This window comes from Acyrthosiphon pisum, chromosome A2 (genome assembly GCF_005508785.2).
Source record: "Acyrthosiphon pisum isolate AL4f chromosome A2, pea_aphid_22Mar2018_4r6ur, whole genome shotgun sequence".
NCBI classification, from domain to species: Eukaryota; Metazoa; Arthropoda; class Insecta; order Hemiptera; family Aphididae; genus Acyrthosiphon; species Acyrthosiphon pisum.
The window spans coordinates 51,220,129-51,234,727 of record NC_042495.1 but is presented as its reverse complement, the minus strand read 5'-3'; the positions used below and the strand labels follow the sequence as shown (position 1 = coordinate 51,234,727).

Here is a 14,599-nt window from a genome sequence, read left to right as displayed (position 1 = left end):
TTAAACGATAAAATTTGAATAAAAAACTTATACATATCAACGTCTGGAGGCAAAATAAACAACCAATCACAGGCAAAGCTGTGACGGGTCGGCTAGTATATTATAATATAATACGTAACCTTGAATTACAGTTATAGGCTAGATGACAATTCATTTTTACGGCATTTACTTCAAAAGCAGAATAATAATAAAATAAATATTTAGGACCTATTATATCGGGCATGTATATCTATACAGCACCCAAAAATATAACGTAATTCCTGACTATAGTGAATAAACCTTTGGTCCAGACGAACCGTATACAACCATATAAATTCGTTCAACATCATATTTTAGGGGATTTTGATGTTAGGTAGGTACTCTCAACTCCACATATACATGTCATGACGTGCGGCGTTATCCCGATACAAAGAAAACCTGCCGCGCAATATACAAATAAAATGAATCGTGGTCAGAGTGAAAGGTATAATTTATTACGTTTTGAATTTGTTACGAAAAAGAAGACGTTAATAAGATGAATCGGAATTGTATAGAATATGTAGAAGAATACGACGAAGACAGCTGGAGTTTGAACAATAATAATAATAATAATACCGAGAATTTTATTTCAAATCGGACTTTTTAAGATGTATGGGTGTGTGTGTGTGTGTAGTGTATGTTTTTTTTATTTACTTTAGAACTATTTTGTATCAGTTGTTCGGTCGAACAATGACTAGGTGGAGTGCCTTTTGCTTCTCTGTTCTTTGTCGAATGCCTTCTCTGCTGGTCCCTTTGATACCATTTCAAGTTGTATGTTTTCACTGAAGATGTGCTGTGTACAGCTGGATCGCTGCCTGTGCGACCGTAACCTATATATATCAAAAGAAAAATTGACAATTTGTCATCAAGCCACGGCCCTTGGAGTGCGTGGTCGTCCTGCGCCAGATGCAAGCATATATATTATGTTATATGGATGCGATACATAGTAATAGGTAGTATAATATATAATTATGCGCTGTGTGCAGTATATTATGTTTAGGTACCCAATTTTTTCGCCCTTTTTGCCCTGCCAGGGGAGGCCGTTGGTGACTCCGACGTGGACGGCCGGCAAGAGATCAATATGAAAGCAGCTGCCCTGGCAGCTCCTACCCTGCTGGTCTCATCATCTTTGGCCTCCGACTGACCGGCACTGCTCTCGTCTTCTTGTTGGCCGTTGGCCGCCCCAGAGTCTGACGTGCCGTAATGTTTGCTCGAAGACGCCTCTGCAAACACAGGACAAAATTTAAATTTAAAAAAAAATCTATTTGCAAATCTAGCGACGGACAAATCGTATCCACTATATACTTATTATACGCGCGTATATATATATGCATTCTTAAAGTTGCGAAATTTAAGACCTGAATTATACACAGAACGTTCATCACTAATTTTTTTCTCGAGGAATCTAGAGTGTTTGTGTGAAGTGTAGGAAAGCTATAAAAAGTTTTACGTAGTGGTCGGATAAAATTGGTGCAGACGAATACTGTCACTGCTGCAGGTCTTTACTGTTATATGACTGAGTAGAGTTGACATAATGAAGTACTTCAGAAAAACGTAGCAACTGCAATATTCAAAGTATTCATAATAATAGCTAGTAATTATATTACGACAAAACTTTCTATCGTATTAAAAAACTAGATAATTAAATTTCAGATGTTTCGAATAGTTTAACAGTTTTAACATTTTTTATAATTTTCTCGTCCTATATAACCCCCACAGATAATTATATCAAACTACGCCCATGAATATAATAATATACATGTAACTATATAAGAAAATCGCCCGTATTAATAATAAATAATAATATATAATTACTATAATATGTTTACTTTAAAAACGCTAAAATAAGATTTATAAAAAATGCTGTCAAAATATTATATACTATATAGTAAGGTGTTCTATATTTCGGGAAAATCTCTAGCTTGGAAGAAAGTATAGTTTAAGGAGACGTAACAGTGACATTTTTTGTCGCGGTCTTACAAGTGCTTAAAATATCAAATTTTACGCTTAGCAGAACACGTTTATCTCCGTTAGTTAAAAATTAGATCAAATTGACCTCTTATAAAATTTAAAGGTAAGATTATTATCTAGAAAATGACATAGGCTTTTTATTATATTTTAATTTTAAAGCGAGTTATGAGTATTTTAAGGTGTACAAATAGTTTACAATTTTACAATACACACAACTCGCTTTAAAATTAAAATATAATAAAACTCCTTTGTCATTGTATAGATGATAGTCTTACCCTTAAATTTTATAAGAGCTCAATTCACTCTAATTTTTAAACTAACGGAGAGAAATGTGTTCTGCTGAGCGTTAAAGTTGCTATGTTACGTACTTGTGAGACAGAGACAACAAATGCCCCTGTAACGTCCTATTTATAATTAAAACTGATAACGTATTTCGTATTTGACATATATGTTAAAATATATGCATACGCGGCATACAGCTGCACACTAATATACATTATATATGATATATATTATTAAAAAAGGTGGGTAAGTGGATGTCGCTCTGCTGTACAGTAAGTTACAAGTGGGTCACTGTATAATGGATGGTATTAAATTTGAATTCAATGATATAATATCATTGTATGAGAAAAACGATTCTGAGTGGAGATGGTATGTCAGTCTAGGTATAAGACATATTATTATATACTTATAACTATAGTATTAAAAAAAAATTGACCTATAATCGGTACCTATAATAAATTCCAAATTAATCATATCACAATATCCATTGGGTACAACAAACCGTGATACTATCATAGATATATAATAGTATACTTTAGAAGTTTCAAGTACCCACGAATAATATTATACAATAACAACAAAATAACCAAAATAGTTATTCTAGGTTTTTTAATATGTAATTTCGTCCAAATTTGAACTTAAAATGAGTATAAAAATAAACTGTGCTTATGTATTTTTTAGATTTTTTGGGAACGAAATCAACTACTTACGTGGAATCTTGTTATAAATTTTCAATCCTTTGATATAAAAGTTATAAATTTTACATTTTATAAATTATTAACTACAAAATAATCATTCAATTTTAAATTTGATAAATTTTGTCAAAATTTGAACTTCAATTGCTTATAAAAAAAATTGTGCCTATGTATTTTTAATACTTTTCAATTACTATTGTAACAATATATCCGGAATTTCGCATTAAATTCTTACGCTTTTTTACCGAACAGACAAAACTTTATTGATATTTATAGAAAAAAAAACCTAAAAAAATTTAAAACTGAGAATGTCCGTAAACAGCTCAAGAAGAGTCAAAATATTTTCAACATTTTATGGTGTATAGAAAATGAAAATATTAACATTCAGTGAAATTTTCAAATATCTACAGTCATTCGTTTTTTAATTACAATATAATAAGAAAATCGTCACATGAGAAATCGAGTGAATATCAAATGTTGTAAAAATATGAATTTCAAACGCTCATATAAATTTAATTTGTCTTTCTTGTAGATATTTTTTTTTTTGATAAAGGTAGAGAGTATTATGAGGAATCTTGTATTACATTTTAAAATCTTAGATTTAAAAAGAAAATTTTTCATGAATTTCCAACTCAAAATAATTTGAAAATTTTCGTCATTTATACGTATTTTGTCAATATTTGAACTTTAGATGCTTATAAAAAAAAATTGTGACAATGGATTTTTAATTTTTTTCATCTGTCATTGAAACAATATGCTAGGAGCCTTCTATTAAATTTTCAAGCTTTTTTACTCAACAAATAAAATTGTATTGGTATTTATAGAAAAAAAACTAAAAAAAATGGAAACTGAAAATGTCCGTATAGAGCTCAAAATAAGTCAAAATATTTGGAAAATGTTATGGTGTATAGAAAATGCTAATTTAAACATTCAGTCAAAATTTCATGTACCTACGGTCATTTTGTTAAGAGTTGCACCAAAAACCAAAATCAATTTTCTCGAAAACAGACTTTGCGTAAAAATTCCCGTTTTCCTTAATTATTCTTTTGTTTTTCACGACGCTTTTGAAAACTAGTAGGAAATTTTTACTTTTGACCCCCCAAAGTACCAACTAGATTCACTTTCCTATCAGAAAAGATACTATTGAAGAAAATTTAAGCATTTTTACTGTCCTAAAAGGTGATGACAGACACAAAAAATAATTTAAAAAAACACACATCATTGTAAAATCAATACATTCATCGTTCCACTCAGAATCTAAAATTTAATTATATCAAACGATAGATATTAATATAAGTTGAACCAATTTATGTATTGGAACGTACATATTAGTGTATTTTTTTTTTAAATGATAACGAGTAAAATTACTTCAGATAGTCTATTAGCCACAACAGTTCCTGCACTTCCTGCACCGACCACTATAAAATCGTATTTTATGTCCAATGTCATGTAATCATCTTGTTCCACGGTGGTTTCTCGTTTAATCGTGTGATGTCTCTGAGTTGGTTCCAAAACTGTTGATTCGGATCTGTGTAAAATATATTCCACAAGACAAAATATTAAACAAAAATTCGATTTCATTGTACACAAAAAAAAATAATACTAAGGACAAAACGTTATCCACGTATAGCTATATGTAAGTGACTAACACTGTAAATACACGTGTATACCAAATTAGTGAATACTAACTAGAATTCATCTAAATATATATATATATATTCATCTAAATATATATATATATATTAATTATCGTCTCACCTACTTAATTCTTTTGAACTAAAGGAGGGAAAGTCATTTAATATGGTAAATTTATTTTTATTTGTATTGTTATTTAGCACTCGATCATTAGCGATACATATCATATAATAGTATGATAGTATTATTTCTATATTTATGATACAATGTGATACTATAATGTATATACTAATGTACCTATAGCTATACATAAAATTAAAAACAATATTATTCAGTTGATTTATTTATTCTGTTCTTGCGTTAACAATTTATTATGGTTATTGGTCATTTTTACTATCTGAGTGTGACGTTGTGAATTGATGTTTTTTCGGGTGGTTGGTAATTGGAAATTTGGACCACATTTTATCTATCTGATTCGTAAAAAATTTACATTTTTACATTAAATTGTTACTCACAAATAAAATAAATCATTTTTGTAGTATACCTACCGGAAATCTTCCACAATTGCGTATTTTATTTTATTAAATACAAATAAATGTTGGTTAGATATAATATAATTATATTATATAACAATAATGGATCATGGATGTTAATTAATTATTTCTTATTAGGTAGGTATTTCATCATATCTGGTCTGATTTCTGACCTTCGGCGTACCTACACATCTAATGTAAATTTCTGGTAGAACTTACAATAAAAAAGTTGAACAATCATTGCCCATGGATTCTTATTGGCCCAAATGTGACAGACAGAATATTTAAAAAAAAATGAGTATTTTCCATTATATTATTAAAATATATTATAATTAAAATATATATTATACCTTGACTATATTGGACCAGTTACCGGGTTGATTTTTTATAAATGTAAAATGCTAATGACGATATGTATACCTTTTTGAAAAAATATTCACTGTTTCCAATAATAATAATACCAGGTGGCCATTTTAGATTCTGAGAGGAGCGAGGAAGCTAGTGATTTTATAATGGTGTTTATTTTTCTTTTTTTTATCCTGTATACAAAATTTCTACCAGAAGGAGTCCTTCGATTTCAACATATAATACTTTATCTTTTAGAAAATTGGATCAAGATGGTACTTTAGAGAGGTAATTTTTCGATTTTCTCAATAGTTATTTAATGCCACTGGATAAACTACCAACAAATTACGAAAAACCACTAAAAATGGGATTTTAATTTCTAACGCTTTATTAATTATCACCATAGCAACGAATAAAAAATTATAATATTAAAATATTAATTCAACTTATAGCCTATAATAAATCATAACCTTATAAAAAAACTAGACTGACAAACCGTCTCCGCACAGAATCATTTTTCTTATACAATGATATTATATCAATGAATTCAAGTTTAATACAATTGACATTATACATTGACCCTCTTGTAACCTACAGTACAGCAGAGCGACATCCACCTATCTAATATTTTATTATTGTGCCTGTGTACATATAATATTTTAGTCGAAATAATGCTTTGATCTTCAACTTTCAGTATCTTTCGCGGTGGGAAAGTGAATCTAGTTGATGAATTCGAGAGGTTAAAATTTAAAATTACCAGAAGTTTTTAAAATCACCGAGAAAAACTAAAAAAAAATTATTTTCGACAAAATCGATTTTGGTTTATGGCGTACCTACCTCTAAAAAAAAAATAACAGTAGATACATTAATTTTTCCCAGAATGTTTATTATTAGCATTTTCAATCATACAATATCCAAAATATTTTGACGACTCATGTTCAGCTATAATATTATAATCATATGAAATTTTTGATTTTTATTGGTTTTTTTAAAACTAAAGTCGATAACAAAATTATCGCTTGGTCAAAATAATTAAAAATGTAATAGAAGAATCCTCATAAATTTGTTGTTATTGAAAATTAAAAAAAAAGTTGAGCGTAAATCTACAATAAGTTTTTATGAGTGCCTGAAGTTTAAATTTCATCAAAATTCTTAAAAATCACGGACATTTGCAAAATTATTTTGAGTTAGAAATTCATAAAACATTTTCTTTTTATATTTAAGATTTGAAAATCTAATACAAAATTCCTCATAAGTTTTTTTTTAAACAAAAAAAAGTTTATCCGAAAGCCATATTAATTTTTTATGAGTATATATGAAGCTCAAATTATTACGACATTGGATAATATTCACCCGCAATAATTTTCTTATTTTGTTGTAATTCAAAAACGAATAACCCTGAAACGAAGATGCTTAAAATGTTCACCAAATGCTTATTTATTAACAAAATATTTTTTTGCTCGGTCAAAAAGCTTGAAAATTGAATACAAGGTTCCTCATAAGTAGTTCATACTTTAACCAAAAATTCTAAAAATTATATAGACATGGTATTTTTTAAAGACATTATACCTATTCAGTTCAAATTTTGAAGAATTTAGATATTTAAACTTTAAAGTATTTTAAACAAAGACTAACAATGCAGTTATTTTGTTTTAAAAAAAAAAATAAATAAATAATTACCTACTTGAAAATTTATTGAAGCATATCATTATATTTTATACACGCAATGACATTTTCAAATGCGATGTTTTTTTGAAAGAATGAATTCAACCTACTATATTAGTAATTGTAAAATAAATTATTTAAATAGCAGTAATATCATAAAATATTAAAATATATAACATACTAGCTGCCCGATCTTCCTTCGGAAGAAATTATTTTTTTATAATTTAATTAAAAAACATATGACTATTTTTTGGCTATACAAATAATATTATATATAGTTACATATTGTAGTTATTGTTATTGCTAATTTCTGAAAATTATATATCCTACAATTTGAATTCAACCGCTAAAGTGGTAAATTTTATTCTTTTTATTATAGAATAGAGATAAGGTAGAAAAAAATGTAACAATAAATTATTTGTTCAATGAATAATATAAAAATATATATTTCAAATGGAAAAATGCAAGTACTAACAAATAAATTAATAATTAATAATAATAATAACAACGATAATAAATTAACAAACAAACCGGTTTCCTTCGTCTCCAAAATCAAGTTAGATTCTTATATATATATAAATATGCTGGCAGACCGTTTTCGCTCAGAATCGTTTTTCGTTTAGATACCAACAATGATTTAATCATTAAATTCAAATTTAATACACCCATTGGCCATTACTTACTCAACGACAACTGACGAGGTACACTAGGTCGACTCCATGACATACTTACAGTATATTCATGCTGTAATGAGGAGATCGACTTTCCGATTATTTTTAACTATATTAAATAGGTACGTGTAATATCACTAATATCTAATTTTGACACATATTATACTTATTATTTATAATATAACATCGAGTGCCTTTAGACAAATTTATGATCTGTTAATCAAACATAATCTTTATTTACTAAAAAAATTTATGAGTAATCAAAATCTAGTGAATACTTATCCAGGTAGAAAAATTAAAAAAAAAAAAATATTGGAAACACTTACAATCTATATTTCAAACACCAGCATTATTTAATATTTTATAGCATTTTTATAAACATAATAATAATAAATAACATAATATATTAGATAAAAAACACACTGCAATGAAGGAATCCTATCCATTGAACGCATTGATAGAACCCAACGTGATTTTTATTATAGTAAGTCTTATACCCATTGCCTTGTTAACGAATACTCATACAGTTATACCCTTACAACGATTGTACCTATCATAAAAAAATACCTTATATTAATAATATTATAAAATATTAACTATTATAATAATACATACACAATTATTTAAAACAAAACTATAAATCTACTTGATTATATTTACATGACGAGAGACGATAGTGTAAAGAAAACAATTGTTTGGTGTACAAAATAAATTGAAACTATCTTTTATCAAATTTAATAATCTGATATTCTGATCTTATAAATATTTTTAATAGAACAAATACCATTATATCAGTGTAGGTACTGTAAAATAGTACATAAACTGTATAATACTGTTAATATTAAATGTATACTAAAAAATAATATGAACGCAAATATAAATTCGTCAGTCCGAGGCTCCGAGCGCTGTATAATATTATGATAAATATGATTTATGGTCTTTCCAAAAATACCTACGCTCACTCATAAGTTGTAACTTCACACACAAATAAGGGGGGGCTGGAAGGCTTAGCCCTCCAAAAAACTAATGACTTCACTACATAATACATTGGAATATCCAGTAAAGACCTGAACTTCAGCCCCCCCCCAAATTTCAAACACTATTTGCGCCTATATATGGCTCACTGACGTGATATCTTTACGACAGGCGCGGTATAGCATAATAATATTATAATTTATATTACTATCATTATTTACTATCCATTTTTTTCAATAATTAATAATTCATCTTAAAAATTATTATACATTAGAAAACTTTTATTTTCACCTTCAAAATTGGCCACCCCTATACACATTTTACGCCGAGGCACTGCCCTATTTTCCCTGCCCCGTTTATCCAGCACTGTTTACGCCATAAACCTTTATCCAATACGTCGTTGTAAATTAATTATTTTAGAAAATATGATAAAAACTTTTAAAAATAAACTAATAAGTAAGTACAAGTTTACAAGTTTACAAGTTAATATCCATCGGTGATTATTGAAGTTGGCTGGTATATTGATGTTTCCCTAAAACATAACATTTTAAAATTTAAACATAAACATAAACATAATATACATAATCTAATACAACTAATACAAGTTATTACATTACAGTTCATTTTATTTATTGAATTTGTATTTAAAAAAGTATTTAAAGTATAGGAATTGATAAAATAACCATACGGTGTAAATTTCTTGTACCTATCTATAAATGTATACAGTTATTCGTTTTTGAATTACAATAAAATAAGAAAATCCCTACAGAGAAATCGAGTGAATATCCAATGAAGTACAAATTTTAACTTCAAACACTCATAAAAATTTAATTTGACATTTTTTTAAATAAAGGTAGACAATTTTGTGAGGAATCTTGTATTAAATTTTCAAGTCTTAGATTTATAAAAAAAAATTTTATAAATTTCTAACTCAAAATAATTTCGTGCTTTTTACGAATTTTGTCAAAATTTGAACTTTAAATGCTTCTAAAAAAATGTAACAATGTATTTTTATTATTTTCCAACAGCCATTGTAACAATATATTAGGAACCTTATATACAATTTTCAAACTTTTTAACCCAACGGATAAAATTGTATTGACATTTATAGAAAAAAAAACTAAAAAATTGGAAAATAAAAACTCCGTAAACATCTCAAAACAAGTCAAAATATTTTAAAATTGTGTAGTGTATAGAAAATGCTAATATAAACAGTCAGTGAAAATTTCATGTATCTACGGTCATTTGTTTTAGAGTTACACTGAAAACCAAAATCGATTTTGTTGAAAACCTATTTTGTGTAAAAATTCTCGTTTTTCTATTTTTTTTTGTTTTTCCCGACGCATTTGAAATCAACAGGGAATTTTTAATTTTGACCTCTAGAATGCACCAAAAAGGATTCACTTTCCCAAATAAGAAGCATTTTTTCGACTACTTATTGTGTACACAGACGCAAAAAAAACACATTGTAAAATCAATACTTTCATCGTTCCGCTATCAGAAAATAAAATGTCATTGGTGGTTCTATAATAAATCGTTTATAATATATTTTATTATATTATTAAAGCCATATTTCATATAACATTAAATATTTAAGTTTAAGTATGTATTAGAATCTGAAACAATAATTAATTTGATGGTGGTTCTTAGTAGATTGTAGATACCTATATATCTGGGTATTTAATAGTATAGACAATTTATTTGTCAATGACAAATTCCAATAATATATAAATTGCATAACATTTGTAATAGTTTCTCTTTTATTTTACATTATTGTCGAGATGATTCGTGGGTTTATTATATAGGCACGAAAATATAACAACATACGCATTATTCCGCGGCTATTTATAAGCTATTACAAATATACACGTAAGTATACTTAGTCACTTATAAGTGTTTAGGTAGGTAGGTACCTAAGTTGATGCTTAACCTATTATGTATTAACAAGAAACATTTGGTAGACAGTAGTAATTCTATCTATTTTTGTGAACACATTAAGGAGGTACCTCATCAGTGGGAATAAACTGATGAGTAATAATTAATAACCACCACTCACAAGTCATAACTAACTAATTAATTATAAATTGCCTAAATTTCTATGCAAAATACCTAAATAGCACCTTTAATAATGTACATTTTTATGCACGCGAAATTTCAAAAATACGCAAAGAATGTGCATCAACAATGTATAATATGCATGTTGGGTTTATGCAAAAAAATACTTGGAAAGTGGAAGGAATATTAAACAGGTACATATAATTTTTAAATTTGTACAAATTGTAAGGTATTTTAAATTTATTTTATTACTTTATTACGAAACAATTTAAATGGTATTATTAGCATATTATTCTAAATTTGGTATTGTATAAAATATTCAGAAAACGATTCATTAATATTAAAAGCTAAAACAATTTTAATTATCTTGATCAGTATTTATTAAGTAGGTATACAAATGTTATGCAATTACCTAAAAGTACGTAACTTATGTATTATATTTTTTTACTACTATAGAGTCTACGCATAACGAATCGTCGGCATATTTAATCAGAAGTGAGAAGTCTATTACTATTTTATATTCAATTTAATCATTACCATGTATTATTTATTTATTAATTAATATTTTTTTACTCAAAATCTAAAAGTATTATACCAAATAACCTGCAATTAATTGCATATAAATAGATACTTATGCTAAGCCAACGGTGATGAAATTTGGGTTTACCAATGACACATGGCATGTCTAGGCAATTGAATGGGTAATTACTGATTTGATAATTATACATTTTAAATTTGTTATAGTTGGTTGAAGATGTTTTCTGGAGGTGAATTTTTACAAACAACATGGTAAATACTAAATGTTGATGTAGGACATTTCATCATATATATTTTTGATTATTTCGGCATCTCTGGCCTGAGTAATTCACTAAAGCTTTAATCGTTCATATTTTAAAAGGTATAAAAGCTTAGAAAAAAATGCTCTAATCTAATCACTACTAGTTTAGGTTAAAATTTTCGTAGGTATAGCTTATAGACTATAGATCATCTCAGACAACACAGTTTAAATTGAAACAGTTGAAATAGGCAGTGCTAAAACCTAAAAATACCATAAATTATTATCGCTATGACAGTAAAATATGTTCGGTAGTTAGGTATAAGTACCTACGTATTATTTTATCTATAGCAGTTAAAACTTTTAAACTCAGCCTGTGTAATGACCGCTGTCCCACCAATTTTAAAATAAAATTCGACAACATCGTGACTACAACTAGCCACCGTACCTATCATTGTGTATCTAGTTTCCTAAATTTCTTTATAGATACAAAATATATCAAAATTACCTTAGTTGATAGTCATGTGCATACGGTTTATTTTGATTAAATATCCTATGATAGTATGAAAGTGAATTTTTCCGTTTTGCACAGCACATCATAATTCCCATTGTAAATGGTACTGTCAATATAACGCCAATCAGTATTCCTATTAACAATATACCGTCTCTTTCGGGACGGTTATTGTAGAAATCCAAACACCGCATATGGTAATGGCGATGATCTAAATCAAGAATCGAAATTCCACTCATTTCAATTGGCTCTTGACAACTAAAATCAAATTTTATAAAATGTATATGATCGCGCCTAAATTATACATTAATAATAATAATAATCACGTGAAATCATTAAGGAATTCCGGATGTCTTGATTCTGCCATTGGAGCTAAAGTAGACACGAGCCATTGATTTACACAATCACATATCCACTTGTTGCCTTGTAAGTTCAATTCTTCTAACGTGTCCCACCTATTCAACAAGCGGCTATCCAAGTATCCTAAAGCGTTGTAACTCAAATCTAACTACAAACAAAGACACTCAAAACTTACTGTTATAAATAAACAGCGATAAACTGAAGTGTAAATATGTACCTAACCTGGATACTTACTTTGACAATGCGAGGCCACAATTCACCTTCTGATCCGTCATTCAATTTGTAGCTAAACGCAGTCGGGTCTATTGATTTGAGTTTATTATTATGCGTGCAATGAAATTCCTCAAGAACATTAAGAAGACTTAAAGCACGTGGTCCGATAATGTTTAGTTCTGGCATGTGAGATAAATGGAGTACTTTTAACGATGCCATTTTTGGGAAACCCCTTAATAATAAAATTAATATAATATACATTTTAAAACAACATTAAAACACGAGTCACACGACACGCTAAGTCACTAGTAGTAGATTCAATTATAAAATGTACTTACAAAATGCTTTTTATCGGATTAGAACTAAAATCTAATCTCTGTAACGCGTGTGCTTCGTCCAGCCCTTGTGGAATTTGTGTGAATTCGTTATTTGACAGATTTAATATTTCTAAAAATCGAGGTGTGTGTAAAAGATGATTTGGCAACTCGTGTAATGATGTATTAGACAAATTTAAGACCTGTACAAATTGTAAATTTTTAAATGGTTATCCGTTATTATACATACCTTACAATGTAATTAGTTATTTTTATACTTTTAACATGGGCAATGAAGACAGTGCGAAACTAGTTGGTCGATCAATGACTGTTAAAGGATTTCCTGCTAGTGTCAGTGAAACAAGGTTACTGAGTTCTTTGAAAGTATGTGGCAACAGCGAATGGATATTGTTGTAATCAAGGCGTAAATGAATCAGGCTACCTGGTCTAGAAGTATCTTCGATATTAATCTGTATAACGAACATAAAAGACAATTTATAATAATTACCTATATTTGGGTACTTAATTTTAGTAGAATTAAAAAAATACCAACCTTGAAAATATCGGGATTTAGACTTTCCGCCGTCAAAGAATTGTAGCTCAAGTCGAGTTCCAATAGTAACTTTAAGTTTATAAATGCCATTTCATCTATTTTGTTTATCTTATTTTGTCGAAGTGATAAGTATCTAACTTTAGACGGTGGCAACTGTTTCACGTGTACAATGCCATTATGATCAAAATGCATGAGGGTTGCATCCTTTACAACCTCTGTATGGTCCCATAGGTCTAGAATGTCTATCAATCCATTTTCTGTGCAATTTATTATGGAATTTTTACACGTGCAAGTATCGCATAAAATACTTTCACCACCAACTACACAAGTTGCAATGATAATTAGCATACATGATGCAACGTTTTTCATGAACCTGCAAATTAAAAAAATATAGAAAACATACGTTTAACACTAAAATTAACAAAAAATGATTCTATATAATTTCTATTTCAATTGACTAGTTAAACATAAAATATAAAATTATATACTAACATGTTTATGGATAGAAAAATTACTATTAATTCTAGTTGAATTCCAATTTATGAATAGAGGCGTAGGTACCTATGTAGGCATTAGTTCATGTAGCACGCAAAACAAAGTCAACAATTTCAAGCGCAAGATAAATAAATAAATCTTATCATAAGACAAACATTCGTTTAGATACGCCATTGTCTAAAGTAACGTAACTAATTCCGTGCCTACTTTAATTTTAGCCTAAATGCACATGCGTATTGACGTATTATTAAGAATCAATAATAATAGGTTGAGTTACTCGTTGTTACAACATAGGTTATATACCTATTATTATTATGATGATATTTTTTCTGAACTTTGTAAGCCTTTCCTTAACAAAACACAGATACTGTCCATTATCATCTTATAATCGTAATTATATTCAAATCGACACTGTGTCTAAACATGCATCATGAAAATGTCATGCTAACAGATAACGGTTTGAACGATAGACGCCGAACACGAAAAGTTACCGTACGAGTAAAATATAACAATACAAATAGGTAATAAACTCG

General features: G+C 28.2%; 1 protein-coding gene across 3 annotated transcripts; it reads right to left on the bottom strand.

Annotated features, from left to right (window-relative positions):
* Positions 1-8,125: 8,125 nt before the first annotated feature.
* LOC100159455 (leucine-rich repeat-containing protein 55) lies at positions 8,126-14,197 on the bottom strand. Of its 3 annotated transcripts, none has more exons than XR_001678809.2 (9): positions 14,064-14,197; positions 13,572-13,944; positions 13,297-13,488; positions 13,043-13,221; positions 12,726-12,936; positions 12,458-12,639; positions 12,129-12,389; positions 9,082-9,322; positions 8,126-8,365 (listed from the first exon to the last, which is right to left on the bottom strand). XR_001678809.2 is itself a non-coding variant. In XM_008180775.3 (9 exons), coding segments are annotated over exons 1-8 (1,449 nt in total). In that variant the 5' UTR covers positions 14,066-14,197; the 3' UTR covers positions 8,126-8,365; positions 9,271-9,273. The 3 variants fall into 3 exon arrangements, 2 of the variants coding, with proteins under 2 accessions (XP_008178997.1, XP_001949288.2); XM_008180775.3 differs by having other exon boundaries at positions 9,271-9,322; XM_001949253.5 differs by having other exon boundaries at positions 8,126-9,322.
* Positions 14,198-14,599: the final 402 nt, after the last annotated feature.